Consider the following 27399-nt stretch of genomic DNA (forward strand, 5'->3'; position numbering starts at 1 on the left):
AACAGAGTTCATTTCAAATTTGTTTTGAGAGACAACGAGGAATGCGGTGTGCTGCTGTTTAAAGAAGGCCTGGATCAGTGTGCGGCGCTGCTGTCCGTGTTGTTGTAGGTGTTAAAGGCGGCGGAGCGTGCTAATACAGGCCTTTTATGAGCCGTATCTCAGCGGTAAGACAGCCACAGGCCCAGAGTCATACAGTTGTTTGTTTGAGGTGAAGCACGGCCGTTTTCAGTGGATGTTGGCTCCGGGGCCCTGTGTCGTCGTCAGGCCCTGTTACGAGCGGCTAACCGTGGGATGACAAACGGCCCCGCTCTCACGTCCACTTCTGTGCTCTCATTAAACCATTTTCACCTTGTACATCACTCCCTCGTCAACCTCTCTCACTACACCTGATGTATAGTGGAGGACATTCTTCAGAATGCCTCGGACAGTGATTAAAGCCTGGATTCCAGTTGTCGCCCTCGAGCTTGCCAAATAAGCACACCGTGAGGCCTATAACTGGGAGCAGTGCACTGTGGTCTGATCCTATTGTCTGAGCACAAATAGGGCTGCTCATTGTGCATTGTTTGTTTTTAACAATCCCCGATAAAATGGCAACCTTATAAAATTAAACGCCCCAATAAAAAAGTCGATTTCTTGCAATTGTTTCTGGATTGTGCTCATATTGTATATTGTGTTGTGCGCTCTCAAGTCGTGAGCCATCAGCAGCTCGGTGCTCCTGCCCTTGCAGGTTGCAGTGCCAGTAAAAGTGTCAGACTTCATTACTGCCCTCATTAGGGAAGCAGCCTTTAATATTTGGAGCTTAATAACTTCCAGGCCAAACATGGAGCACATCACATGCAGTTAGGGCTGAGCTGAGGGCCAGTGTGAGGACTCTCCAAGCCCCAGTGCCTCCCACCTTGTACTGTAGAGCTAAAACTCAACATGCATGTAATAACCCTAATCATTATGTAACAACCTGTTATTACAATGTTATTACTAAGTGATTATACTACATAAGTGTTGTATGGGGGCAACTTAATCTAAAGTTTTACCTAAACTATCTTAAATTATGAACCAACCAAGGACAATAATAAGTCTGCTTTTTGCTTTATTTCATGTTATTTTCACTAATTTATAGTATTCTTCCACTTACTGTAAGCATATCAGATTGTAATGGAATACATTTGACCTCACTTTACTGTAAAAGGGGGGAAAATGTTTAGATAAATAGATCATTTGCACTGTAAAATAATCCGATTTTGTTGAAAAACATCAGTGGTTTCTATGAACTATGCATATATAAAATATATTTTCATTGGCCCTATGTATAACATGTTAAAAGAAAAAAAACTGATAAGCATCTTGATTTGCCTTTGAAATCAATCTCCAGATCACAGACATCCATTCAAATAAGAGAGAAAACTACAGGGTCACTAATTCATTGGTGATTATTTCAGACCTGTGTGTCCACAGATGAATAAACACCTTTGGGGATTTTTAATGCTTCAGAGACTTTCAATACAAAAACAATAAGAAGAATGCATTGCGTTTGAGCAGAGTGGAAAGAGGCCGGGGCCAAGGCAAGCACAGGCGTTTGGTCGTGTTTGGAGGACCCTACACGCCTACTTTCCTGGACCATCAGGCGCCTGCCATTTCAAATGGAGCCAAACAGAGAAGGGGGAGAACGCTCCTTGTGAGAAAAAACCGGGGCTCCGGGGAGAAAAATGAAAGAAAAGCTCAGAAACATAAAGCAGATCTTTCCTTGGCCTTTTGCTTCATTGGGTGTGAAATTGTCCATAGGTGGTCGTCCAAATTATGCAAGTTAATTGAAAATATTTACATTAGCGTGACGGGGGGAAAAGGTTCTTGTTGTAGGGCCTGCATCCCCTGTTCTTATGGTGACATGCTGGCAGGAAAATGGGCTAGCTAATTAGCAACAAGGGTGATGGAGACCATACACTGGTGTGTTCACCGCACCAAGGTCTGGTCAATTATGCAAGAAATACACTGCAACAGCACTCTTGGAAGAGTTAAGAAGATCAGAATCATTCCTACCCTGGCAAACTTCTCTGGTGCTTGTAACCTATCAAAACTATGGCCTAGAGGTTTTCCTGGTCAGGTCATGTGGTAAGAATAAAAAAACCTGGTCCCACCAATGGTACAAAAGCACTGTGTGAGGGATGTTCATTGTTGGTGTCATTTGTGCTCCAGTGCAGTATCTCTTCCAGTTTCAGGTCTTAATTCTATTGCACCTGGCTTAACGTATTGTTCTACCATTCGTTGGCAATGCTTGTCTGTTACACTACAAAGAAGGCATACAAAAAATGGCTAACTTCATTTCAAGACTTTGGCACTTTATAAAGCCTTCTGGAAGGCTTTGTAAAACCAGCCTTTAAAGCAAGTGTTAACAATTCTGCCGAGTCTAGAATGAGAAAAAAGAACATTCAGAACAAGGTGTCTTAAATGAAAGCACTAAATATGAATTAATATCCAGACTGCGCCATGGATTCCACCAGGCTTTAAAAGTTAAGGGGCCTTGTGTGTGGGTGATTCCCACAGCGGGAGCTCATTTCTGGGTTACGGCTCTGTGAGGGCAAGGCCGAGCCACCTGTGGGCCTGGAGCTCTGGAGTACAGCACTGTTTCTGTGCGGCACTATGGGAGGCACGCATTACGCTAAAACTATGGCCTCTCCAGTGCCAAGTTCAACAGCCCAGCCCCCTGGTGCCCGCCGGTCGTCTGTAACTCACCGACCAGGACCACCAGCCTGTGCTTGGCCCCGCTCTGCTTGCGGTAGGGGGTCACCTCCTCGTAGGTGGGCACGTCGGCCATGTCGTACTGCTCACTCTTCTTACACTCGTACATGGACTTGTTGGTCTTCTTGTCTCTCCTGCTGAGGCGGAAGCTCCTTCGAAACCCGGCTGCAAATCAGAGAGGGAGAGGGAGAGGGAAAGAGTGAAGGAGAGTGTTGGAGAGTTCTCTGAAGGAGAGAGAGAGAGGGCTGTGTGTGTATACACACCTTCCTGCAGATGTGCGTCCCAATTTATGAGCATTTCAATATCTTGGAAAGTTTATACGTGCATGGTTTGATGTAAAATACCTCATATGTGTAGTGCTGCTTTTGAGTGATATCTATGCAGTAGGTGCAGGGGCTATATGCTTGGCCAAACGGTTTCTCTGGATCTAGTACTTACACACTTATTCACTTTTTCCCCAGACGACATGTAATGCATTTCAATCATTTTCTTGCATGTAGATACCTGCCAATGTATATGATCATAGCGTGGCCTGGGCTTTTATGTCCTCTCAAGCCCATAAAAACATTATTGCCACATTCCCATACATTTCTCCCTCGCAACAGTTTATGTCATGTACCTGTAATTTCTCTCTTTATGTCCGAGATGTGATTAATCTGTATAGCCTCTTGGACCCTTTGCTGCATTTTAAGTGCATTGACCTCTCCCTCCTGCTCTCTACAAGAAGGTCACAGTGAGAACAAAAAATGGCAGGAGGGAGTTCTGTGTTTTTTCCATGTAATTCACTGCTATGTGAATTTACTGCCAGTTGCTTCATGCTTGTCCGTTTGACAAAACTGCTGGGCTATGATTTCTCATTCTTTCAGACCACTTTTTCGATGGTGGGTTGGTGGGGGGGTGTCCTTTGGCTGGAAGCAAGCATTAAACCGTTTGTTTGGGTCATTTTACGACGGCTGTCATGTCTGATTGGTTTATCGTGCACTGCATGTCCGCGGAATGCCACCACAAAGGCTTCCTCACATATCAACTCAGAGCATGAAGGCCTGGTTCTAATGATCTACGGCAGTATCAAAAGGAGAAATTTACCCCTAATTTGAAGAGCACAGTTTCATATTTATGACCAAGGACACCTAATATGCAATTTCTGCACACGGCAGTAGGTCGTTTTTTTTCCTTTCTTTTAAACAGTGATTAATGAATTCAAGAATATGATGCAAGATGCCCAAGTAAGATTAAGGCAGCATGAAAATTATGGACAGAAGAGAGGAAAAAAAAACATGATCCAATCCCCTTAATACTTTCCACAACATTGAGAAACCGCTAGTGCTGTGCAGATGTGCAGCAAAAACAGAGCGTCTACATTCTTTCAAGCTTGTTCTTTTCCAAACAGCCACTTAATAAGGGATGGAGCGGACCTACGCTGGGTCACAAATGAAACACGCCGTAAGTCAAATGGCTTCAGCACAATAACACGTGTGCATGGCAATAAGGTGTGTGTGTGTGTGTGTGTGTGTGTGTGTGTGTGTGTGTGTTGGGTATTGTGTTACACTGAACATCTAGGGCAGACTTTGTTCCATTGCGGGCAAGTTGTGGGCTATGTTGTCTGTGCCATTTCTCTTGTGGTGTATCTTACTCATTCAACAGCCCCTACTGCTCTGACCAACCCCAACACAGACAGAATTAGCTGCTGCCACATAGTGGAAAAGATCCTCTGATATGCTGTAGCTGTAAAAACAACAAAATGGACCACCCTTTTCATTATGTAACTGAAATTACTTAACTGTAATGTTACTTTGTGATGACATAGCGATGGAGGTCACCGGTTTCTGCTACCCTATTACACAAGTGAAATAAGGACTTTTCCCTATTTCACTTTTGTAATAACGTAAACCTCTCAACTCCATGTACAGTACCATGCAATTACTGAATTACTCCTGTAAGTAAACATGTTAATTCAATGTTGTTCACTAGAGTAATGTGGTGGATGTCTAGGATTTACCACTCTGTACTTAGCTCTTCAGAGATGAGATTCCTGAGTCCTGAGTAGCCACAATATCTGAGTCTGGTATTTATTATTGCTTGCAAACAAGAGGCACAAGCCTAACAGGAGGACACACAAAGTCTATCAGCTGACGGGCTTGTGCTTACACAGGAAGGGGGCGAGAGAGAGAGAGAACAATGGGGAGACTTTCTTATTGATCAATCGTTTGTTCAACATTTCACACCTATCCACCTTCCTGTCGGCAAGATGTGTCTGTCCCTTTATTCTCGCTCTCCCCCACCACTCCCTCCGAAACCACCGCTATCCATATGGTAATCATACAGCGTTTCTCAGAACAATAGCTATCGAACTTTAGAGGTGTGGTAATACAGGGAGAAAATGTACTCACAGTATTGTATCAGTCATATGAAAGTGTATGTTCTTCAAACTGTTTCTAATGGTGTAAACTATACAGGTAGAAGGACAACTTGATATAGAGTGTTACCTAAAACAGATTCATCTGCAAAGGTTAAAATCATAACATTACAGGACCCACGTTTAAAATGAACACTCATTGTATTTGCTTTGAGAGACATCTCAGAGCAGGCTCAGTGCAACCCCAATAAAACAGGATGATACCGTGCTCTCATTAGCGCATCGCTACATAGGGTGTTCCGTTCGATTACCGGGCCGGTCAGGGAGAACAAGGCGCCGGCGTTTCATTGGCTCTGTCAGAGGGAATCTCTTTGTTTTCCTTCAGGGAGGCAGGTGCACAGGGATTCATTACTCTGCTCAGCTGCGGCCAGTCAATACAAATTGCTGTTCCTGAGTTGAAGGGGCTCCGTAATCCGGGGCCTTCACAATCACTTAAACCTTTCTAGACAGCTCCATCCAAATAGCAGAATAACCCTCCTCCCTGTGGCCAAGGATAAATAAATCAAAGCATGAGCAGCAAACCCTCATCTCCATTACTGATGGGAGACAGAATTAGACCAGAGGGCTGGAAATTAATTCGATCCAGAATTAAGAAGTGACTCAACCTTGTGGGGGCTGCCCTGTTGTCATGAAACCCCCTATGTTAGAGCAACAGAAAGTATGGTCTAACCTCACAGTGGGGTTTCCACTGGACCTCGCCAATAGAGGGTTGGTGGTGGCGGTTTGAGGAATGTTAGATATGCATGAAGCTGGACCCTTGCTGTAATGGTGTGACTCATTGATCACCTGAAGCCTAAACTGTGCCTATCCCCTTAATGTACCATAGTGGCACTGTGTAGCATCCTCTTCATATGAAAGACAGCTGGGATATAGAGACATTTCCATGCTAAGGTCCCACACACGCACCTCTTAATGGTGTGCACTTGGCCGTGACCGTAATTGCACAACTTACACACACACACACACACACTTAACTAACACTATTCAAACCCTCTCTTCTGGTAAAAGAAAACTCCAACAGAAAAAGACAAGGAGCATATCAAGCACAGCGTAAACACAGAGAGACATGCGCTGCCACTACACACACACACACACACACACACACACACACACAATTGCCTGGAAGTTGCCAGTGCTCCTGCAAGCCCATTTTCCAGTGTGATAATATCTTACAGCCGCATAGGAAATTCAGCATGTGTGCAAAGAAAACACCCGGAGGCCTTCACAAACTGTGAATACTAACTGCCCACTCCTCTGATGCTAACGTCCTGTGAAACACTGCTGTGTCTGTAAAAGAAATGATGCAAAACTGTGAAAAAAATATGAACGTACATAAAAAATAACAGATGCTTCTTGGAAAATAAAGAACCAAGGCACGCATCTGTAGATTGCTTTTGGAACTGAGAACCCTGAGAATAACATGACAACAGGTCAAATATTCCAGACACCATGTGTAGGCGAACACTGAAGTGACAACACAAAAGGAATCAAAATGGCCATTTTCCCCAAATCAGACTATTTGGGGGGGAGATAGGGGCAGGAAAACGATAATTGAAAAACCACCTGTTGTGGGCTTTTGCAGAAGCACACCCAGGCATCTGAGGCTGGGGCTCTAACTGGAGGAGAAGTGCTGACAGACACAGTGCCATCCTGGCTCTCCAAACAAGTCCTCTGCTGAAAACTAATGGAGATGACAACTATGGAATTAACTGGACCTGGCAGCGTAAGATTAAGTGAGCATTTTGCTCTCTTGCCAGCCGCGTATGTGCGGTTTATCACTGCAACACTTAGTCCTGTTGTGGGCTCAGAATATGGGAAGCATTACTGGCTCTTGGTCTCATTATGTGTGCCCATTATAGTTGGAAGTCTGTTCGAGTCGATTTCAGACACACTCTGCAGAATAGAGGAGGATGGCACTGAGGAAAGACTACTTTCCACACTATCTGCCATCGTTAGTCCACCATAGGACAGTAGATTGCAGAGTGCTGCTGCTGCAACAACAACAACAACAAGACAAACTAAAAAGACAAAAAAAACGAACTTTAGAACAAAACTTTTAGAACAAATATATCATGAACATTAGTGTTAAATTAACCAGCTACCTCCGGTTTGCTATGTGCTCTCATGTCAATTAGGAAAAGACAACATGGTTTCTGATGATCAGACAAGCAAGATGAACATTGGTCCTAATTCCCCTCTTCCACCAACGGCCGGGTTCAAATACGACTGTCCTGCTGTGCAGTTGTGTGTGGGGAAAGGACCTGTCCAGACAGACAAACAGGCGTGTGGCCTTCAAATGCTCCCATCGCAACAGAGTCCCTCCATGTAAACTGCTACAGGCATCTGTGAAAGGGATTTTGGGTAGCATAGTGGCCTCCCGGACCGTCCCTGGGAGACCCCCTGTATCAAGCATCAAACCCGCAGAACCAACGGCAGCTTCCGGACGAGTTCGCTGCAGCACGCACGTACCTGGCCTACAGGCTAAACCGCACGGATGGTAATTGTATTGATGGTAAAAAACATTGGTCTAGAGAGAACAAGCAAACTTTAACAAGGAAGAGTGTTTTCGCTGACGTATATGGTATCTCGCTGCTGTCCTTCAAACCTCCTCTCACCCGCTTTACGGGCAGATTTACTTCCAGTTCAGAAGGGGCAGGACAAGAGATGGTTAACCTGTAATTCAAATATATTCTGTGTGTGTATATACACACACACACATATATATATATATATATATATATATATATATATACACACACACACACTTATATATATATAAACACATTTCAACAGTGACATTTGAAATATGCATTCAGAACAGTCCACCGTGGTGAACTCATTAAAGTGTTATCTGGGGGAAACACATTCTGGGAGTAGTTTCCATGGCCTTGCGCATGTGGAAAGTGGTACCCTACCCAAGTGTTACAGGCTTATATGGTGGAATAGTGCTCAAGCCCCTTGGCTGAGAGAGGCAGGTTTGTGTCGAGTGCTATTTGTTTTTCCCCTCCGTCTTATCCCAGAGCTCTTTAGGCTCAGGAATGTCTAGTCAGAAACGCTGCCTAATGCGTTGGTGAAAACCCCCGTGCACGCACATCTCTACGGCCTCCGCTGCTCTTATGCCTGGTCTCGCTGCGCCAGCAGGGCCTGCGGGCCAAGAACACTGAGCCGGAACGCCCGCTTTCCTGTTTGTCTCATCAATCAGATGTTCAGACAGAGATGCTAAACAACAAACCAGCAGCAGGGGAGATGCCAGAGTTGTCTCTCACTGTTGAAGACCAGAACGCTAGGATGTCTGGCCAATACTTAAGACTGACAAGACTGAACATACAGTACACACCTGTCTTTACCCCTACCTGCTCTGCCTGGATCTAAATGCCCAATTAAAACATATATTACATTACAATCCGATGCAGTGGAATGCATCTACGTGCCTTTGGATGGAGAGGGGGGAAAAACGCAGTAATCTAGTGTTTAAACCATGCCTTATTTCTTGGCTCTTGCTCGTCCTTGAGTAGTGAACCTGCAGACAGATGAAATAAACTTGTTTTGGAAATGGAGCGTTTTTTATTTCAGTTTATAACACGTCTCCATTTTTCCATAACTCTGCCTTAATTGGATTCCGGGGCTGATAGCTTTCCCAGCTTTTTCCCTCCCAACTGTTTTGGCCTTTTGTCTCTCCCTCCGGATGTTTGGTGTGGGGCTTTGTGCTTCAGGATCTTTGGGATTACAATAACCATACGAGATGTCACCGTGCCTACGCTTCCAGTTCGGTGTCCAGGTATAAGGTTTCTCTCCCAGGGATTGAGCTACAACGTGCCGATGGATCTCAGGGAAAACATGTCTACTCGGCTTCTTCCAGAGGAAGAGGAATGAGCCCTGGGCGGCCATGGTTCTTAATGATCTCTTTAATTCTCTCGTTTGAGATGGAGGTCTCAGAGCTGTGTTCAGGGCTGATGGGGAAGCATCTCAGGACATGTGGCTCTTACAGTCTCCCGGCTTTACAATAGAGCTGCATCTTGCAGGAATCCGCCTGCCCAAAGATGCGCTCGAAGACCATTCTTGGCGATGGAGGAGCAGACGTTGCATCACTGACAGAAGTAAGGAGGGAAAACAAACAGACCAAAGAAGACAACCCCCCTTCTGTCCTCCCAAGCTCCCAAAGCAACCTCAGCGGCATTGAAAAAGCATCTGTGCTCTGGGATTTCAAGCTATTAGGCCAGGACAACTTTAAATCATACAACCACATACAACAGCATGAAATGCAATGTGCAATGACTGGGATTGTAGAGAAGCTGTTATTATAGAGCTTTTTTTTTTCCAGAGGCTCTCTTGTTTCAGAAAACCAGTGCTTTATTGTAAGACATAGAAACAACGTTAACTGTTCTGGGAACAGCTTGGAGGTTGCTTAGGCCTTGGGAGGAAAAGGAGAGGTTGAGGTCAGAGACCTCATCAAAACGGCAGAGTGACAGCATGGGCAAATACTGAGAGAGAGAGAAAACAGCTCTGTGAAAAGGTCATCCTTATAGGATGACAGCCTCTGATTGAGCTTGGCAGACATAACTCAAAGTCTGTATTTATAAACTTCACATGCACTGGATCTCCTGTGAAATCAAGAGTCTAAACGGTTTAGTGTGTTGAAGTGTCCAGAGACCAAACCGCCTGGTGACCTCAGTACATCATCTATACTACAGTACTACAGTATACAGAGAGAGAGAGAGAGAGAGAGAGAGAGAGAGAGAGAGAGAGAGAGAGAGAGGTAAGAGAGGGAAGAGAGAGAGAGGGAGAGAGAGAGGGATTTGGGAGATGCTGCCAGGACACTTTGTGGTGCTCCAGAGGGAATATAATTTATGATTTGTTGGGAAAGTGACAGTCATAATAACAACACGATGAGGAACATTTTCTGCACGCAAATCAAATTGAAAACAGCATGGGGGAATGACTGCAGAACAGGCATTAATTTTCTAAAGTCCAACCAGGACCACATCAACAGGAGATAATCGGCTGAACTCTCAGAACAAAGAATGGAAGAATGGAACCCAAACCAATATACTGTACCATCTACAAAGATCTATTTTAGACCATAGGACTGTACATTCAGTAGAAGAACTTGTTGTAGAACTGATAGAGTAACGCCTCGATAGCCTACTGCAATTTTTTAATGGCATAAGAAATGAATTGGCACCATACAGATGTCATGCCCTTATTTCCTAAGTTTTCTCTTAAAAAAAGACTTCTACATGTAAACATGGCTCTATGACATACCACATAAGAGTCTGGTCACTTTAAGAGAAACCTGAGGAAAGATGGGAAATGCATGGAACAGTTAACGAGCAGGTTGGGGAGGCAAAACTAGGACACACACATCGTACCTCGGGGGGGGACAGTCACACACCCTATTCTTAATGTCTCTATGACACAGCTATGGCAGAGGACAGAGGACACACGGACACGGAGCAGGGGGCAGGGAGATGGAGGACAGATCTCTCACCTATGTAGTATCCGCTTAAATAGGACCCATAGTCAGCATCCTCTGGTGATGAGACGAGAGAGTAAGAAAGAAAAGACCATGGTGACCAGAAGAGAAGCACAAGAGTTAGAGTTGAGACACAACAGATTACAATCAGAGCCAGCCACCCATCTACCTACTGAGGACAGTTACAACATACTACCACAGAGGCCAGGAAGACAAGTAAATACACAAATTGCATACCTGTGTAGTAATTATGTTACTACTCTAACACATACCGCTAAACTCCATACATCATGCAATTATCAAATGACTACAGTACAGCACAGTATATATAACAAGTTGTTGCTACTCGAGTAATTAGTCAGTATAACAGCATTACTACACAGGTATAGGGGCAAAATCAAGCACTACCGCATACAATACACAAACAGGTAGAAAAAAAACACTCTCTACACTTAAAATAATAATAAACAAGACAGATATTCAGAAAAATTGTTTTTTTGCATGAGCTAATTATGTGATGTTTTGTGGATGGACCATACCAGATCTTGCCAGGTTCTGTGAATATGCAGTCAAAAGCGGCTACAGTGTGCATGTTAAGGGATACATCTTTATCCCTGGCTTTGTTAAATGATGTCTGCTTTAATGAAAGTGATTGGTTTGTGAGTGAAAGAGGAAGTCTTGGTCAGTGCAGTAGGCCAATGACCTTGCGCTCATGTCGTTTCCAGGTAAGCTGAATAATTGACAAAGACACTTGGTCAACCTCTTTACAACCGTCTCGGTTGACATAAGAAGACAGCCAAACAAAAACAGTGGGGCATGGGGATCAGAGTTGAGATGAGGGTAGAGGTGCACTCTGCTCATCCCGGACAAGCTAACATAGCCGACACAGCCATGGTGAGAGGAGACTGATCCGCATTGGTCTCATTGTTGGAGTAGCCTACTGCTTCCACAGCCAATGACCTACAGGTATGAGTCTACTGTCGATGAACAGGGGTTAGTCTGACGAGCAGTACCTTCAATTTCCTCAGCTGCAAGAGCAAGGAAAGCATTAAAGATTAAAATGAGTGGAAGTTAAGAGGGAGAGGGGTAAAGAAGAGGGTGAGAGGAGAATTAGCTAAAGTAGAGAAGAAGAGAAAGAGACACCTACCAAACTCAACAGCCTCATCATCTTAGAAACGCCACAAAAAAAATAAAAATAAAGGGTTAAAATCTTTTAAATAAAGACAGTTCATGTTGAATGTTGTACAAGGACACCATAAGAGGCACAGATGATTGTCCTCTAATTTGTTGTGATATTTCTTATTGGAAGATCCATTCGCATGATATAAAATCTGATGATAAATGAGGTACAGTACCTCCTGTAGGCCGTACAGGCAAACTCTCTCCAAAACCTCATGAATCACGTTCAACATAACATTTAAGATGAAACTCATTCAAACATACTTTAATTTAAATGATACCAACTCTCTACAGATGAACCCTAAGCTGAACCCCATGTAACTCCACTACAGTCTGGTGAGGCCACAAGTGGTGGCGAGATGATCCATAGTGGCTTAGGGAGAGAGGAGAGGTCCACATCCTTCCCACACAGAGAACATTTGGACCCACTTAAAACGCTTCCCCTTCTTCATGTGGTCCCAATTCCACCAAACAAGGTCAAATCAAAACATACATAACGGCATCTATGAGAGCCTCGGGCTCACCTTACAGCGTTGCACTTTTCCCAGAGCGCACCGCAGCATCGGGAGATGTTGCATCACGGTAAAGGTAATGGCTAGCCATAACAACAGTCACAAGCGATCACGGAAAATAATGGGTTTTCTCAGTGGTGGTTACATGCTAAAAGCGAGCTTATGGCTTGGTGTTTTTAAGTGGAAGGGTAATCTGAATCTGGAGTCTTTATCTGACATCTTGTTTCACATGTTACTGTGTGTTCACAGCAATGTTCCCTCTGACGCTGCCTCCTCCCATTGTAATTTGACATCTTAAGTAAAACCAGCTTCTGAAGAGGCTTTTGTGAACAGTGGCAGAGAGAAGAGGAAGAAAAAAGAGAGAGAAAGAGAGGGGGGAAAAGGAATACATGAGAGGGAAGGAGAGTGAATGTGCGTGACAGGGATATCTATTGACCTTCAAAGTGCTGTACTCATTACACCATGCACCCCTTTCATCTGTTATCTGCATTTAAGAAAAGTGAAAGTAATAGTTTAGTAGCAGTACTGATTCTTTAACATTCTTTAACATTCTTTGTCTGATGAACTACCATGCGATAACGGTGCAGAATTAAAGTCGACAGGGACAATCACCAGTAACATGAAAAGTATGCTACTAAATTTTGGTTGTGTTATTTTTTCACTTTTTCTTAGTTCAGAAGAAGTTTGACATTTGGTCCTCCAGACATACATTCTGAGAGCAGAAGGGAGTGAGTAAGTAGTGCTGTTATTGTCGTTACTGCGATGGGCCTGCAGTGACAGTGGAGCCTATCATTTACTGAGGAGAGGAGCCATGGCCGCCCACGCTGTGGCTACACAGCTCTCAGTGTGCAGTCAGCCTGTCACTGGATGCCTCTTGGCTCCCCACGGAGAGGGACACACACTGTGGGGTATCACATGTCATACAGCTCCCAAAACCTCACCAGAGGGGTGACAGAGGGGTGAGGTGGAGAGAGGGGGAGATGGGGAATAGATGGGATAAATAGATAGAAGGGATAGGGGGGGGGGGGGGGGCATCTAGTCTCTCTGATGTCCCTGTGGTTGGATCCTGTGGCTGGGAAAAGGACTGACTGGGTGGATGATGCTACTGAGCAGACAGGCTCCAGCAGCTGACATGTGGGGAAGGTTTTCATCATATCATCTTCATTATCATCCTCGTCCTCGTCACCACTGCACCCTGTTAGCGCTGGAACAGAAAACCTGATTCACCAACATGAAGAGAGCCAAGCCCTCCAGTCCATCAGCTTAGCACATCTTAAACTGCAGACATCTTCTCTCTCCACACGCAGTTCACCTGGCCGCTCGCTCGGCACCGCTGGCCCCGACAGCCATCTCTCAGCTATCTCCTTACTGGTGGACGAGGCTGTGGAATGACCCCCAGTCAACACCCTGTGAATGGGCCTGAGTTATGGGCTGATGTCACCCTAGCCTCTGGCTAACATGCAGATGGCCTTCCCTTGAACAAACTGGCCCTCTTTTATAGCCGGGATGAGACCGGCAGAATTTTCCAGATGACATGAAATGAGATCGTTTTCATACGTTTTCTAGCACATCGATTGGACAGAAATTGTTTACAGTCTGGCTGTGGTAATGAGAGAGAGAGCTGGTCCGTATTAGGACGTCTGTATATGATCGAGTTTTATATTGCAGTTTGTGAACGTTATAATGAGTGTCCGGAAATGAAAACATGCAGATTAATAACACACCACACTGCGGTATTACAGCCCTTCTAATATCTTGAGGTTTTTATTTCAGGGGGAAAAACAATAGAGTAGCTGGAAAGCCTGATTCAAATCTATGGGCGGTCTCTATGAGGTTATCAAGGCCTAACCTTTACTTCTGAAATGTATTATTATTCTTTTTTTCAATCTCTCTGTCGAGATCTGTGAGCGTTTAGGTTGAAAAATTCAATTGACGGATACTTTGAGCAAAGGCCAGGTTCAGAGGCACTTTGTAGAATCTTGGGCGCCGTTTAGGAGAGATTCAATCGTTCAACAGAGCGGGAGAGAGAGTGAGCGTGTGTCTGGAGAGACAACAGCAACCCGTGGTGTGGAGAGAGAGAGAGAGAGACTGGGCCCCCTCAGGTCAGCTGTAAGTGCACCCACGTGTTTGGCAGCCAGCTCACCTAACTATACAATCAGACAGTGGAGCGCTCGCATGTCAAATGTATGGAGAGACGTCCTATGAAGCAGCCCAGAGAGCTGTCAGGATGTTCAGAGAGGATGGTAGAGGACAGCAGCAGACTGGAGGAGAGCCAGAGAGACATTCATGGTCTGGGGGTAAGGAGGAGGGAGGGAGGGCCATCAGAACCAGCCGAGACTGTAGCCCATCATGAGATGAGGGGGAACTGACTTTTTCACTGATCGCTGTTGAAATTCAAAAGCACCAACAACAATTTTATATAACTAAAATTTAATGTAGTAATCCACAGTATAGAGCGTGTCTTGGAGAGAGGGAGGTTGCTATTTATAACCCCCAAACGTTAGGCGTAAATGGACACGGTTAAATGATGCTCGCCGGCCGCCCGGTCCAAGATCAATATTGCTCCAGCCGATGTAGCTCCTGGGCTGGAAACAGTGAGACCCCCGAGCCCCCCCACCCCCCCTCCCTAACAGCAGGTCTCCTCTCTATCTTTCAATTAAGAAATGCTTTATAGCCCTGAGGCCCAGGTCTGTCTGAGGCCTGGTCTACACCAGAGGAACTCCCTCCTCTCTCTGACCCAGCCACCGGAGGTCCATAGGGTCACATGCTGTTACTCTTTCCTTCTCTCCTCCCTCCTGCTCTCATTCTCTACATAGTGTGTCCCTTTGTGTGTGCATATATATATATGTGTGTGTGTGTGTGTGTGTGTGTGTGTGAGAGTTTTAGTGTATGTGAGTGTTAGTTGGACTTCCTACTGTACACACGTACATTACATTCATCATACACCCTGCCTAGTATTAATGGCACATACACACATATTACTGTACATAACGTATGTACTGGTGCTGCTACAGCTCAAAGGGAGACTGTAAAGGAGGCCTGCAATAGGTTTTTACACTTTACACCTGCCATGCTGAGCATACAAAAATGGTCTGTGTGTATAATAACTCATAAAGAGGAACTGGGTTATTAAATATAGTAAAAACATGTAGGGAAATAGGAAAGTTAACAGTACAGTACTGTCTCCCTAAGACTTTCTGTTGAGCTATTTAAGCTATCTGTACCATCTATGCCAGACTGTGGTTGAACATAACCAGGAAACAACGACATTATAAATTACTTGAGGTTATGATCGAAGCTACACGTCATGCTATATTTAGGGGTGGGTGTGTTAAGGTTGCTTCAAAGCCGTTACCAATGACTGGGACAGTCCCTCCACTCTGAGGGCCACCATGTTGGGGCTACCCAAACAGCACAGGGAGAAGGCTGCTGTGGTTATTTCCTACTATGAAAGTGGATTATCATTATGTCAGTCAGGAAAAGGCCCAGAATGTCCTCTGTGCTACAAGACCTGAACTAAGCCAACAGCATCTGTACTCTGCTCAGGGTCTCCATATGTTTTGGAACGGGAAGGAAATAGAAATATTTGCTACAGTAAAGAATCTGTCAGTTCTCATTACCCATGGCTTTACTGTTGGATATGTGTCAGGCTTGGTGATTGACAGAGTGTGGAGAGACGGAGAGAAGGAGGGGGGGCTAGTGTATTGAGGGGGTGATGACAGGCCTCACGTAAAAGGTATTATGGGTAAGTGAGTAACTGATGAAAAAGCTGAGAGAGGGAACAGAGGGCAGGAATAAACACCTCCTCGCCTGAGAGGCCGTGTGTGTACACACACGGTCTGACAACAAGGACGCCTAGCTGCATGGGGAAATAAACACCCCAGGACAGCTGGGTTCTGTCTAAACTATTAATTACCACATAGTTACGTGTTAATGAATTCCCTGTTACCACTTTAAAGGTGCGATCAGTATCAGTTTATCTTCTGGAAAAAACAATATTGACCAGCCAGGACTGAAGGGGAGGGCCGGTGGGGGCCAGAGGGTATAAAGAGGCTACAGATTGCACCTTTAAAGTGAATAAAGTATGGTGTCTGTAGTGAGTTAACATACACACCTCTGCAGTGCTGTAGGGTTGAGGCCCAGTCTCTCTCTCTCTCTCTCTCTCTCTCTCCCCCTCTCTCTCCCTCCCTCCCTCCATCCCTCCCTCCCTCCCTCCCTCCCCCAGTGAGGTCGCTGCTCTGGTCTGCTGTTGTCGTGAGACTGTATAGCTCCAGCCTGGCCGGCGGCTGGAGGCAGGAGGCCCACATGTTCACACACAGTAAAACATGCTAATGTGTAAACCAGAGCGGGAGGTAATTTACTGCACTAAGCCCCTATCACATCCTCAGGCCTCCTATCAGATCATTAATTCTTCATTAGCCTCGCAGCACTCACACGTTGGATGGGGAGAGGTCTTCCAGAGGGGAGCCCCCGCCCTGCTCAGCTAATCTCCAACCACATCAACACAGAGAGAGAGAGAGAGTGAGAGGGAAGAGAGAGAGAGAGGGAGAGAGAGGGAAGAGAGAGAGAGAGGGAGAGCCAGACACTACATTTCCCCTGACGAGTGAGAAGCAGTGGAGTCTTCGACAGTTTCAGGGTGTAGGGATTATAACAGAGCATGAATCAATCAGAAAACACACACGAGGCATAACGGAACTCTCCTGACACTCATCCCCATGTTCTGTCTCTCAGGTGTGCTTGGGGGTCCTGAGCACTGGCACGTGGTACAGTGAGAATGGCTAGTGTTGGGTGATTTGTACAGCTCTGTCAGAGGAGATGTATGCTTACATGATCTTCGGGTGGAGATTCTCTGGGGCTGAACATGGGCGGCGGGCCGACGGAGTGCGAATCTCCTGCAGGAAGAGCAAGCGAAGCACAATAAAACCATCAGCTTTCACGGCCGCACTGGGATTAATAAACACTTTCTGCTATGATACCCAGAAACGTTCTTAAATAGCCATCAGGTTCATTCTTTCAATCGAAAAAAAAAGAGAGAAGAAGAAGAAGAAGGAGGAGAGGAAGATGTGGGGACAAAAAAAACACAATGCCTGCTATTGAAAAAAGCTGCAGGGTTAAATGGGAAGGATTGGAGTTTTTTTTTTTCTCAGGGGGCCGTCAGACGGTGCCAAGAAACTGCCCCAGCCCCCGAGCTCTGTGTTGCACATCAGTGGCCATCTGAGCACGCCACTGATGTGCGATTTTCCATCCGCTCCCCTTCCAAAGTGGATCAGTACCAGTGCTATCATTTTCTGTCATTACTCATTTTGGGCCAGACGTGCGCGGAAATCCAAAGTATTTTGGCAGTGAGAGGTCTGTGAAAAAAAGGGGGAGAAGAAAAAAAGGAGAGAAAAAATGGAAAAGAGAAAAAAGTCATTCCTTTCATTGTGATGGCAGTGAAACACTGGGGCTGGGCTTGTAATGGGATGGCAGACAGACAGGCCTTGCCCTGGCTGGGAAGAGGGGACTGAGGGGTTGGGGGGATGTGGGGGACGAGAGGGGGTGGAGGTTAGGGGGTGTGGGGGTGTCTGGGTAGCTTACCTCTCCTGGAACTGCTTGGAGGGGACCAGGCCAGCGCGGGGGTTGGCATCACCGTCGTGTTTGGCCTGCCACCAGGTTGCATCATCCTGGCTCATGATCTGAAGGATAGTTCCCCTCTTGAAGCCCAGGCCGGCCTCTTTACACGGGATGGCTTTGTCCTCACTAGGGTCGTAGTCAAAGAGCGCCTTCACAAACATCTGGAACCAGAAGAAAAGAAGAGAGAAAGAGACACGTTAAAAAAAGATGACAACAGTTCTTTTAGATTACCTTTCCACGTGCGTCTTCTCTCCCCCTAGGCCGTGGTGACATCAAGGTGACGTCTGTCGAGCAGACGCACTTCACTGTCGCTTAACGTGATTGGCCAGGAAAGGTCAGTGCAATCAGAGTTAGTACCTAGAGCCACTAGACCTAGCCCTCTGGGTGTTTCCATTAACAGGGAGAGGGGGGGACGGAGAACACCCCCTCAGACTAAACTCTGTCAGCTACCGAGCGTGGCGAGACTTAACATCTACTGAGTCAGAGGCTCAAAATGTGACTCCTGCTCTGTTCCGCACGGTGATTTCTACTGATTTGCAGGTCAAATTAAGATCAGTAATCTTTCCCTACTGAGGGAAAAAAAGCAACAGGGGGATTTTTCCGAGATGGGCTAATTTATCTTGGCAGTAGGGGAGGGACACACCTCATCAGCACAAAAGAGGTAAGACCTGTGAGGGGAAAAATCTCAGAGCTTTTGACGTCCTTTCCCTTCGCAGGAGCTACAGCAGAAGCACCTCACTGTGTCACAGTAAATTAGCATTTCTTAGTCACCAGTGAGCAAAGAAAGAAAGAAAGAAAGAGAGAGAGACAGTCCTATCCATGAGTCCGTCTGGCTGATTTAGAGAGCCCTCTGTGCCATGTAGTGAAATTATGTTCAGACAGGGACGTTTTGTTTGGGATTGAAGAGAGAACAAGCTTTTTGGCTCTGAAGCCCACAGCAGAATACACTAATACATCCTTGCTGAAAGCTCCTGTTTTTCTCCCCCTCTAACTTTTTCTTGTCTATCTTTGTTTTTTTTCACCGTTTTACACGTGTACCCAATTAGTAGCACTTCAATGTATTTATTATACCTATAGATAAAAAAGAGTAAACTAGTGTCACAGAGGGGAGGCTGAGTTTTGGCACACATACATATGTTTCAGATTGATGTCCAAAATGTCCATATTAAAACCATTAAACCATGACAAAGGATACAGGCCCCCCTCCCTCCCTCTCTCCCTCCCTCCCTCCCACACATACATACAGTACATGCACCCTGCATTCTGACAAATGATATTCCAGGATGTGCTTTGACCCCCAGCTTCAGCTAGGGACCACATCCAGCCCCCTTCTGGAATTGATAAATGTCAATGAAAGACAATCCATCACAACTGTGGGTGTAGAATACATCCACGCTGCCTAGACGTTAAAACACCCACCTACTGGACTGTTCCTCTGTGACTCACTACTGCACATACTCTTATATGCTTACGCTTATTTACCCACAGACACAAACATAGACCCTGACATATGCAAACATGTGACAAACACTCTCAGAACACATACATACTTCAACTCACTAACACACAAACATGCATATGAAGAATCCCCCCAAAAATTAGAAAAAATGTTTAGTATTAAAGGTATAATATCCGTGACCTATGCCTAGATTCTATATAGATTGATTTCCCATTGAGTTCAGGCGGAATGTTTGGGCTCCAGTACTAGAGGGAGGATTCAGAAGAATGGACCTATTGCTCCACTCATAAAGGTCATATGTGTAACCCAATCAATATAATGAGTAAGGCAGGACCTACCTTGGGCTCTTTGCTTGGCGCATCATCTTTGATGCCTGGTATTACTTTAAATGTAATGGCCCCTTGAGACTGGGACTAAAACACAGGAGAAAGACAGACAGAGGAGAGAGACACAGATAGGGAAACAGATCAATTCACTGCAAATAATTTAAACCAATAATCCAATGAGAGACTCTTAATATGAAGCACTGTTTTATTTAGGACAGGATAGGATGACTGGCTCGGAGGGAAGAGCCAAGAGGATTATGGTCCTGAAGCCACTGTTTTAAGTGGTCTCCAGTGTACCAGTCCAAGCTCTCTCTTTTCTCTCCAGCTCTCTGGTCGTGCTGATCTGAGGCCTTGGAGAGACTACACAGGGGCTGTCCCTGCCTCTTCCATGGGGACCATGTGGCCCAGGCGTAGCTACTTGTCGTGTCCCAATCAAGGGTGTCCTCTAGGGCCGCCTCGTAGAGAAGGGCCAATGGTGAGCCATCAACACAGAGAGGAATCAAAGGGCCAGATAACTTAAGAGGAGAGAGCTGTGCCACTACAAAGAGGGCTATAAATCTAGCCACGCAGCCCAGGGACAAAAACAGATCAAAACAGCAGGTCAATGATAATACACACACAGACACACACACACACACACACACACACACACACACACACACACACACACACACACACACACACACACACACACACCAGAATGTGAATGATTTCCTCAGGCTTCTTGTCTTCTACTGGAATCCCATTCACTTCCCTCAGCTCATCTCCCACGTGGATCAGACCTGGGGCAGGGATAAGTGACGGGGTACAGGGTTATAACACAAGGAAGAAGACACAGACCACACACACACTGTAGACATACATTGTTTTACAGTGTACAAAGTTCTAAGGGTATGGCAAATCAAGATAAGTCCATGAGATCCAGAAGAATTGTGTACACCGTATTTGTGAGGCTTAACCTAGAGTCCATTGCTTTGGTAGCACACACAGCTCGGGGGTGTGTTCGTTCCAGCTTGTAGCTTTCTTTCATGGTGATATTTGTGATTATTGGGCTTGGCAAATGACGCGTGTGTATCAATTTCACACAGTAAATTCCCAAAGAGGCATGAACACACACACACACGCTGCGCAAAGAGGACAATACAGTGAAAGGGAGAGAGGAGAGATAACTCACCACTTCTGTCAGCTGCTCCACCCCTCATGATCCTGGCAACAATGATGGCTCCAGTGTGCTCATCACGTTTTATTGTGGCTCCCTGCATCACACACACACACACACACACACACACACACACACACACACACACACACACACACACACACACACACACACACACACACACACACACACACACACACACACATTATTCATGGAGTATTGGATTCATGTGTATCAGTATGGCCAGCAATTCCAACATCCACATCCAACGTACTGCAGGAATCGTTCTAGTAAAGCATCCAATCAAACTTCATACAGATCATACAGCACACTCTGATTTCCAATCTAATTTCAACCAAGCATACTCATGTAGGTGAAACTCTACACTCTACACAGTTTGAGTGGCCATTTCCACTGCAAGTCTTCCTGGCAGGGACATTCATCTTCTCCAGGAGCCCCGGGTCTCTACTAGCCCCTGACTGAGAGAGGTGAGCACCCAGCAGGTAGCAGACTCCAGACACCCTGTGTTTTCACTGTAGTCTTTACTGCCCCGCTGCTCAGACTGAGAGACACAGAGGGCAGGGGATACGGTTTCCCTTTCCATTTCAACTGACAGTGTTTAGCAGTGATGCGTTTACCAGGGGCCTTATTCGCTACGCTGAGACAATGGGACGAGGGTGAGCCAATGCGCTTCAGCCCTCCTACAAACAATGTACAATATGGGCAACGTGCCACACGTTGGCAAACAGCGAGACAGAGACGGCGAAACCATGAGCACAGCATGGGGTGTCATCGGTTCACCATCCGAACCTGCCAGAGGGGCCGCAGACATGTCGTCTAGACGGATAGTTTGTCGCACAGAACGTCATCTCTTCTTTACCTGTTATTCAAATCATCTTTATGACTGTTATTGTTTCTCGAAAGGAAGAGGCTCCTCGCTTCACTCAGAGGCTTTGCTTTATTTCAACTGTCTAACAAATTGCCATTTGAGGGCAGCCAGGGGCATTCAAAGACACAAGCCCGGCGTCAACGACAACGATCCTATTTCTGTTTCTTCCTGGGTTACCTTCCTCAACAGAACCAATACAGTCAGAACTGTCATGGCTGATGAGAAGCACATGATCACAGAGCAGAAAGATGTCAAAGACCTGGCTTCTCCAGGACCACATCCTCTGGTTTCTACCACTTCTTCACCACAATTACCACATCAACATCACTGTTTTTATGACCCCTCCACACCTAATGGTTTTCTCCAATAATAATTTCCTCAAGGTCTTTGCGCCACGTAGAGTTAAGAGACAGCGGCCTGATGGAAAGAGCAGGGCCTGAAAGGGGGATAAGACACTCCTCAGGCCAGAGATCTTTAAAGATTTCCACTTAATAAAATAATTGGGCCAATTAAGTAACCTGATATTTCAGTAGGAGAAAAATCGGAGGAGGGGAGCCCACTGTCGGACCCTTGTGTCAGGGTCACACTCAGCCATAGCATTGTGACTTAAAGCAGCTGTGTGTGATGCAATAGGCCCCAGTCAGAGTGAGAGAGTCAGAGACAACAGAGATACAAGTCTGCAGAGGCTCTCAGAGGAGCATTCAGACATTTGGGCTTAGGGTTGCAGCTCTCTTCTTTCATCCAGTGGGGATGGTTTTGTCTGTGTGTTGTTGGCTGCAAGCCAGGCCAGTGATGGATGTTTTTATTACATCTCATTGGGAGCTTGTGGCTGGCTAAAGGGTAAATAAATAAGTGAGAAAAGGTCTGGGTTCCCTGCTCTCTGTCATTAGTGTAACTGCCCTGGTCATGTGTAGCACAGGGCTAGTACAGTGTTGGAACTTGACCTACCACCCTCCAGTGTGATAGGCTTATTCTGGCCAGCCACGCCAGGAAGGGGGGAGTGCATTTCCTGGAATGCCTTGTTCTGAACTCAGACACAGTAGCCAAATGAGGTCTGGTTGATAAGAGGACAGGCTGCGGCCAAATCATCAGCCAGTCTGGGGTGACTGAAGGGCCAAAAAACCAACAGGGCCATTTCTTAAAGAGAGAGGAGGAAGATAAACAATAAAAGAGAGAGAGGAAATGAGGGAGAGAGAGAATGTATGTATGAGAGAGAAAGCAGAAAGCGGGGGGGCTCCCCTATAGCTCCTTGCCAGGACTCAGGCCCTGCTTGGCGTGGAGACCGGGGAAGCAAAGCCTCACAGGGGGATAGATAGAGACATGAGCAGAGGGACCTGGAGACACGCGTCCGCTCGGGAGGCAAGGGTCTGGGCCACATCAGGCAGGAGGCAGATAGAGAGTCATTTCCGAAGAGAAAAAAGGGGGAAAACAGAGCCCAGTTTACGATAGGGCCTCTCCAGCCGTCATCTTCTGGAGGGAGACATTAGGAGGTGACGACTTGCCGAGGAGGAAAATGTTGTTCATATCAACCTCAAACTGTTGAAATAATGAGCACTTCACATCCTCTACAGTACAGCCTCTCTGCCCATTCGCTCTCTTTTGCTCCAGTGTGAGTCAAGTCAAATTTCAGTACACTCTCCGTGACTCGCCCTGATTGTGTTGAGACTGACCCCCCCCCCCCCCCCCGACAGCACTCCACACGTCCTTGCCACGTCGTTAGGCCCTGAACGAACTATGTGGAAAGGCTGGTACACTTCATTCTCTATTCTCAGGGGCCAAATCAGCTTTTCTGGAAGCTTACGGCTGCCTTAGAAGCACTGAAGTACAGAGGAGCTCAACCTCCTGACCCTGCCCTCACCTTGGCCACCCTCCCCTGGTCTAAGCCCTGGTGCCCTGTGGGTACTATCATCAACAGCACTGATGCATAGCTCCTAATGAGGGGGGCCATTGCTCTGTTAAACAAATACATAAACAGCCAGGCATAAAGCAAAATAAGCTCTGGGCTCCAACCCCAGGACGGGGAGGGAAAGATCCACAAGCAGGGGAGGCCTCCTGATGCTAACCTGAGGGCTCCCGCACTGCGGATGGCTGAGTTTACAGAGAGCCATCAGCACTCACTGGCACATGGAAGCCATTTCAGCTCCATGTTCACCGGGGATACACCAGCAGAGTATGCCAGGGAGAGTGGAGGGGGTTTAACGAGACCCAATGAGAATGTGCCCAGTGGTTACCTGAAGGCAGGCCAGACGAGCAGCCAGACAGGCAGAGGACTTTAAGACTTTATGATTGATGCTTGACAATCACAAAGCCTGATGAATGAGCTACGCTACGCTAGTAATTAGAGGGGGGCACCACTTAACCATCAAGTGGCTTAACCTCTGCATTCTCACGGATAGGTAGCCTCACTCTCGGCAGGAGAGCAAAACTTTTTTTGTGTTTGTTTTGTTCTCCTGAGTATTCTGAAGTCTGTCTTCTGAGTTGGCCTAAAAATAGGCATTACTTAAAAGAGCGAGCCTCCCAAAAATTATATGTTGGAGAGCGAGCGATCATCCTTGTGGAATCAGGAGTGCTTTTTAGCCGCGGCGGTCAATTACTCATCAGTAAGGCGATCCTGACCACTGCTCCTGACATGATCAGCTCCATATGGACTGGCTGCTCTGAGGACTATTACTATATTTCTAACACATAAATGCTTCTGATTGTTATTGTAGGCCCAGCCAAAACTCAATAGCTTAATCTCCGCAGTGTGATGAGAATTGGAGCAATGCTCATCTATATCAGACCATTATTCTCTCCAAACGCATAAAACCCACAGACATGGCTGCAGTATTAAGTATGTGATGACAAATGGCTCACACTTCACATATTCACTCAATGCAAAAAAAGGGAAAAGGGGAAGGGGGTTGGGGACCAAATCTGGATTGCCTCACATATACAAGTACGCATTTCTGAGAATGAACGAAAGTCAAGCGATATCTTCCAGGACCTTTCAATGCACACTCGTGCCATGAAACCTTAGCAGATAGAGCAGGCAGGGGGCTGTCCTGCCAGGGAGCCCTCAGCACACTCAGCCTGAATGGGCTGTGTTACACATGCCAGGGCCACATGCCCATGGCTGGGCATTCGGGAGGCTGGTGGCTGGGGCAGGGTGTGTGGCCTGGCCACAATAGAGACGTGGGGCGGAGATCCCCTTACCCAGTCCTACCCCACAACCCCCCCCTCCCCTCAACCTGCCAGCGAAAACAAGCACAGAGCTCCATTTCCATTTCGGCCCTCTCTTTGTAACGACCACTCAAAACATTGTCCCGGGTGCGGCGTCTCAGAGCGTGGCATTTCACAAACATTATTTTTCCCTCTAAATCGAGAGAGACAAGAAAAAACAAATGAGAGGGGTTGGCCGAGCGGCGGACATGTTTTGACATGTTGTCACTTAACAGCAAAGTGTAACGGCGACAATAAACCCTGGCCGGCCACTGTGTTGACTGGAGTATTTAGGATATAAATGCAAATTTAGTGGAAACCACATGCTGGCATTCTTCTTACCAGATGTTAGACGGTGGAAAAAAGAATCACAATGGAAAAAAGGCCTCCTGGACATTAAAATGCAATTACCTCCAATCATATCTAGTGTAAAGTGTGCCATTCCATGCTACGTAAGTCAGATGGCATATCGCCCCTTTAACACAGGATCATTCCCAAACAAAGCCAAGCACATTTATGAGGTCTTACACACTTCCTATGAGACAATACATAGCATTGTCCAAATAACAGAATGAAAACGATATTCAGGTAATAATTAATGCATGCGGTCATGATTGGAAAATCCACTTGGTACCTTGCTATGGTAGCTGTATAACACAATCCTGTGAAGAATGTGTTACCCAATGTCGATGAAAGACATAAACTGTCAGAGGGGAGAAAAAAGCCAGAGAGAAAAGGTACTCCAGGTTTTATGTTAAACGATTTTTCTAGTTCATGCCACAGTGCTGCAAGTATCCCCTCTGGGTGACCTGTTGCATGCCTTTCCACCTGTTTTATTAAATCACTTGTGATTACAACTAATAAAAACCTACCCAGAAAAACGGGCTAAGATTTCCTTTTTTATTTTCTTAACCCTGGTCCTGACCTGGGGCATAATTAACAAGTATTATGAGAAAAACGAAAATTGCAGGTCATTATCATGATAATTACAGGGAAATTCCAGGGAGGAGCTGCCAGATACTGGTAATGTCGAGCAGGGGCCTGAGACAGACGCTTTCACTTAATTTCCCTTCCCCCTTCCCCAACTCTTAATGTTAGATCGAGTCATTACGCACTCGCTGTGAAAACACACTTAGCAGCCCACCTCAGCATTTTAGACAGGTGTGTGTGTTTGTGTGTGTCTGAACAGTGCATGGAAGTAACCATGTACATCGATTACCTCCCAGCTATTCCAGGCCTAACCGGATTGCCACCTCTTTGCTCTGTTGGAATGGGAATAGGTTTGTGTGTGTGTGTGTGTGTGTGTGTGTGTGTGTGTGTGTGTGTGTGTGTACAATGGGACAATTGTTAGTGTTTTCGCTGGAATAAGCCCACCAAGAAAACAGCATTTTCACATGTCACATCTAATTCTCCCTAGGTAAGACACGCAGTGGGGCGGTCAAGAGCACTGCAAGAGGCAACAATACCCACATTCACCCCCCCCTCTCTGGGAATGCCACACGGAATGTGGCAAACATGGAACACAGCGCGCAAACACATTTTGGGGAGGAAGCAAGGAGAGATTAGAAAAACAAGGTTGCTGGGAGAGTGTAGAACCATGAGACCACTGACGTTCAGGATAACCACTGATAGGAAGAGCTTTTCAGTGAGTCTTGAGATCAATATGGGAATGCCTCTGATGTGGCTGCAGTGGGTGTTTTTATAACCCATGTGACTGGCAGGGGGCACATCTGATAAAGACTCACACATTTTAGACACACACTCTCACTTGGCTACGACCTTCCCTATAGCTGAGACTTGGTGGTGGTGGTGGCGGTAGGCTCGGGCTAGCTTTTTTTGCTTCACTCCACCCACCCAGGTAATAGAGGTGGCAACACTTCACATCAAGCCTTCCTTTATGAATAGTCTATAAAGGGCATATGTACAGTAGTTTATTGACTGTGTATTATTGTTAGTCACAAAATACAACACAAAATAGCCTATAGGCACATGTTAGAGTAAGCCAGTGCTATACCACCATGGAGCCCAGTTCTCTAGACGTTTCCTCATGTTTTACACCAGAGCACTCTATCTTCCTCAGCGGGCTCCAAAACCCCACATAATCCATCAAGTGAAAGATATATTGCTTTTAAAGCACACAGTTCTATCCATAAAGCGGTAACATGTGTGCTGCATCCTCTAATCTAATTTGCTGCTCTATTAATTCTAGAGTGTCATTACTTTCTACTTGGTTTTCAAACAGTAATGTAAACAGACAACAGCATCCTTTATCTTTTAACGACTACAGTATCATCATACCACTTTCCTTGACTAGTCTAAATTAAGAAAATCTCCCCTCGAGATGCAATCAATTCTGATTCATTCTGTGTCAACATTGAGTATATAATCAATACTCATTGTTAGACCCATAGTGCACAGTGGAGCTAACTAATTCAGACA

General features: G+C 45.9%; 1 protein-coding gene across 6 annotated transcripts in view; it reads right to left on the minus strand.

Moving 5' to 3' along the window:
- mpp7a (MAGUK p55 scaffold protein 7a) overlaps positions 1-27399 on the minus strand; it is a 101173-nt gene that overhangs the window by 13438 nt on the left and 60336 nt on the right. For all 6 annotated transcript variants that reach the window (XR_014554570.1, XM_083683559.1, XM_083683555.1 and 3 more), the window contains 6 exons: positions 20886-20967; positions 20408-20493; positions 19724-19798; positions 17891-18087; positions 17141-17205; positions 2728-2898 (listed from right to left, as the gene is read on the minus strand). Coding sequence is in view for 5 of the 6 variants with exons in the window: in XM_083683559.1 (XP_083539685.1) it covers positions 2728-2898; positions 17141-17205; positions 17891-18087; positions 19724-19798; positions 20408-20493; positions 20886-20967 (676 nt within the window). In the remaining variant the exon portion in view is untranslated. The remainder of the gene's footprint in view (positions 1-2727; positions 2899-17140; positions 17206-17890; positions 18088-19723; positions 19799-20407; positions 20494-20885; positions 20968-27399) is intronic.

This window comes from Argentina silus (assembly GCF_951799395.1).
Source record: "Argentina silus genome assembly, chromosome: 1".
Lineage (NCBI taxonomy): Eukaryota > Metazoa > Chordata > Actinopteri > Argentiniformes > Argentinidae > Argentina > Argentina silus.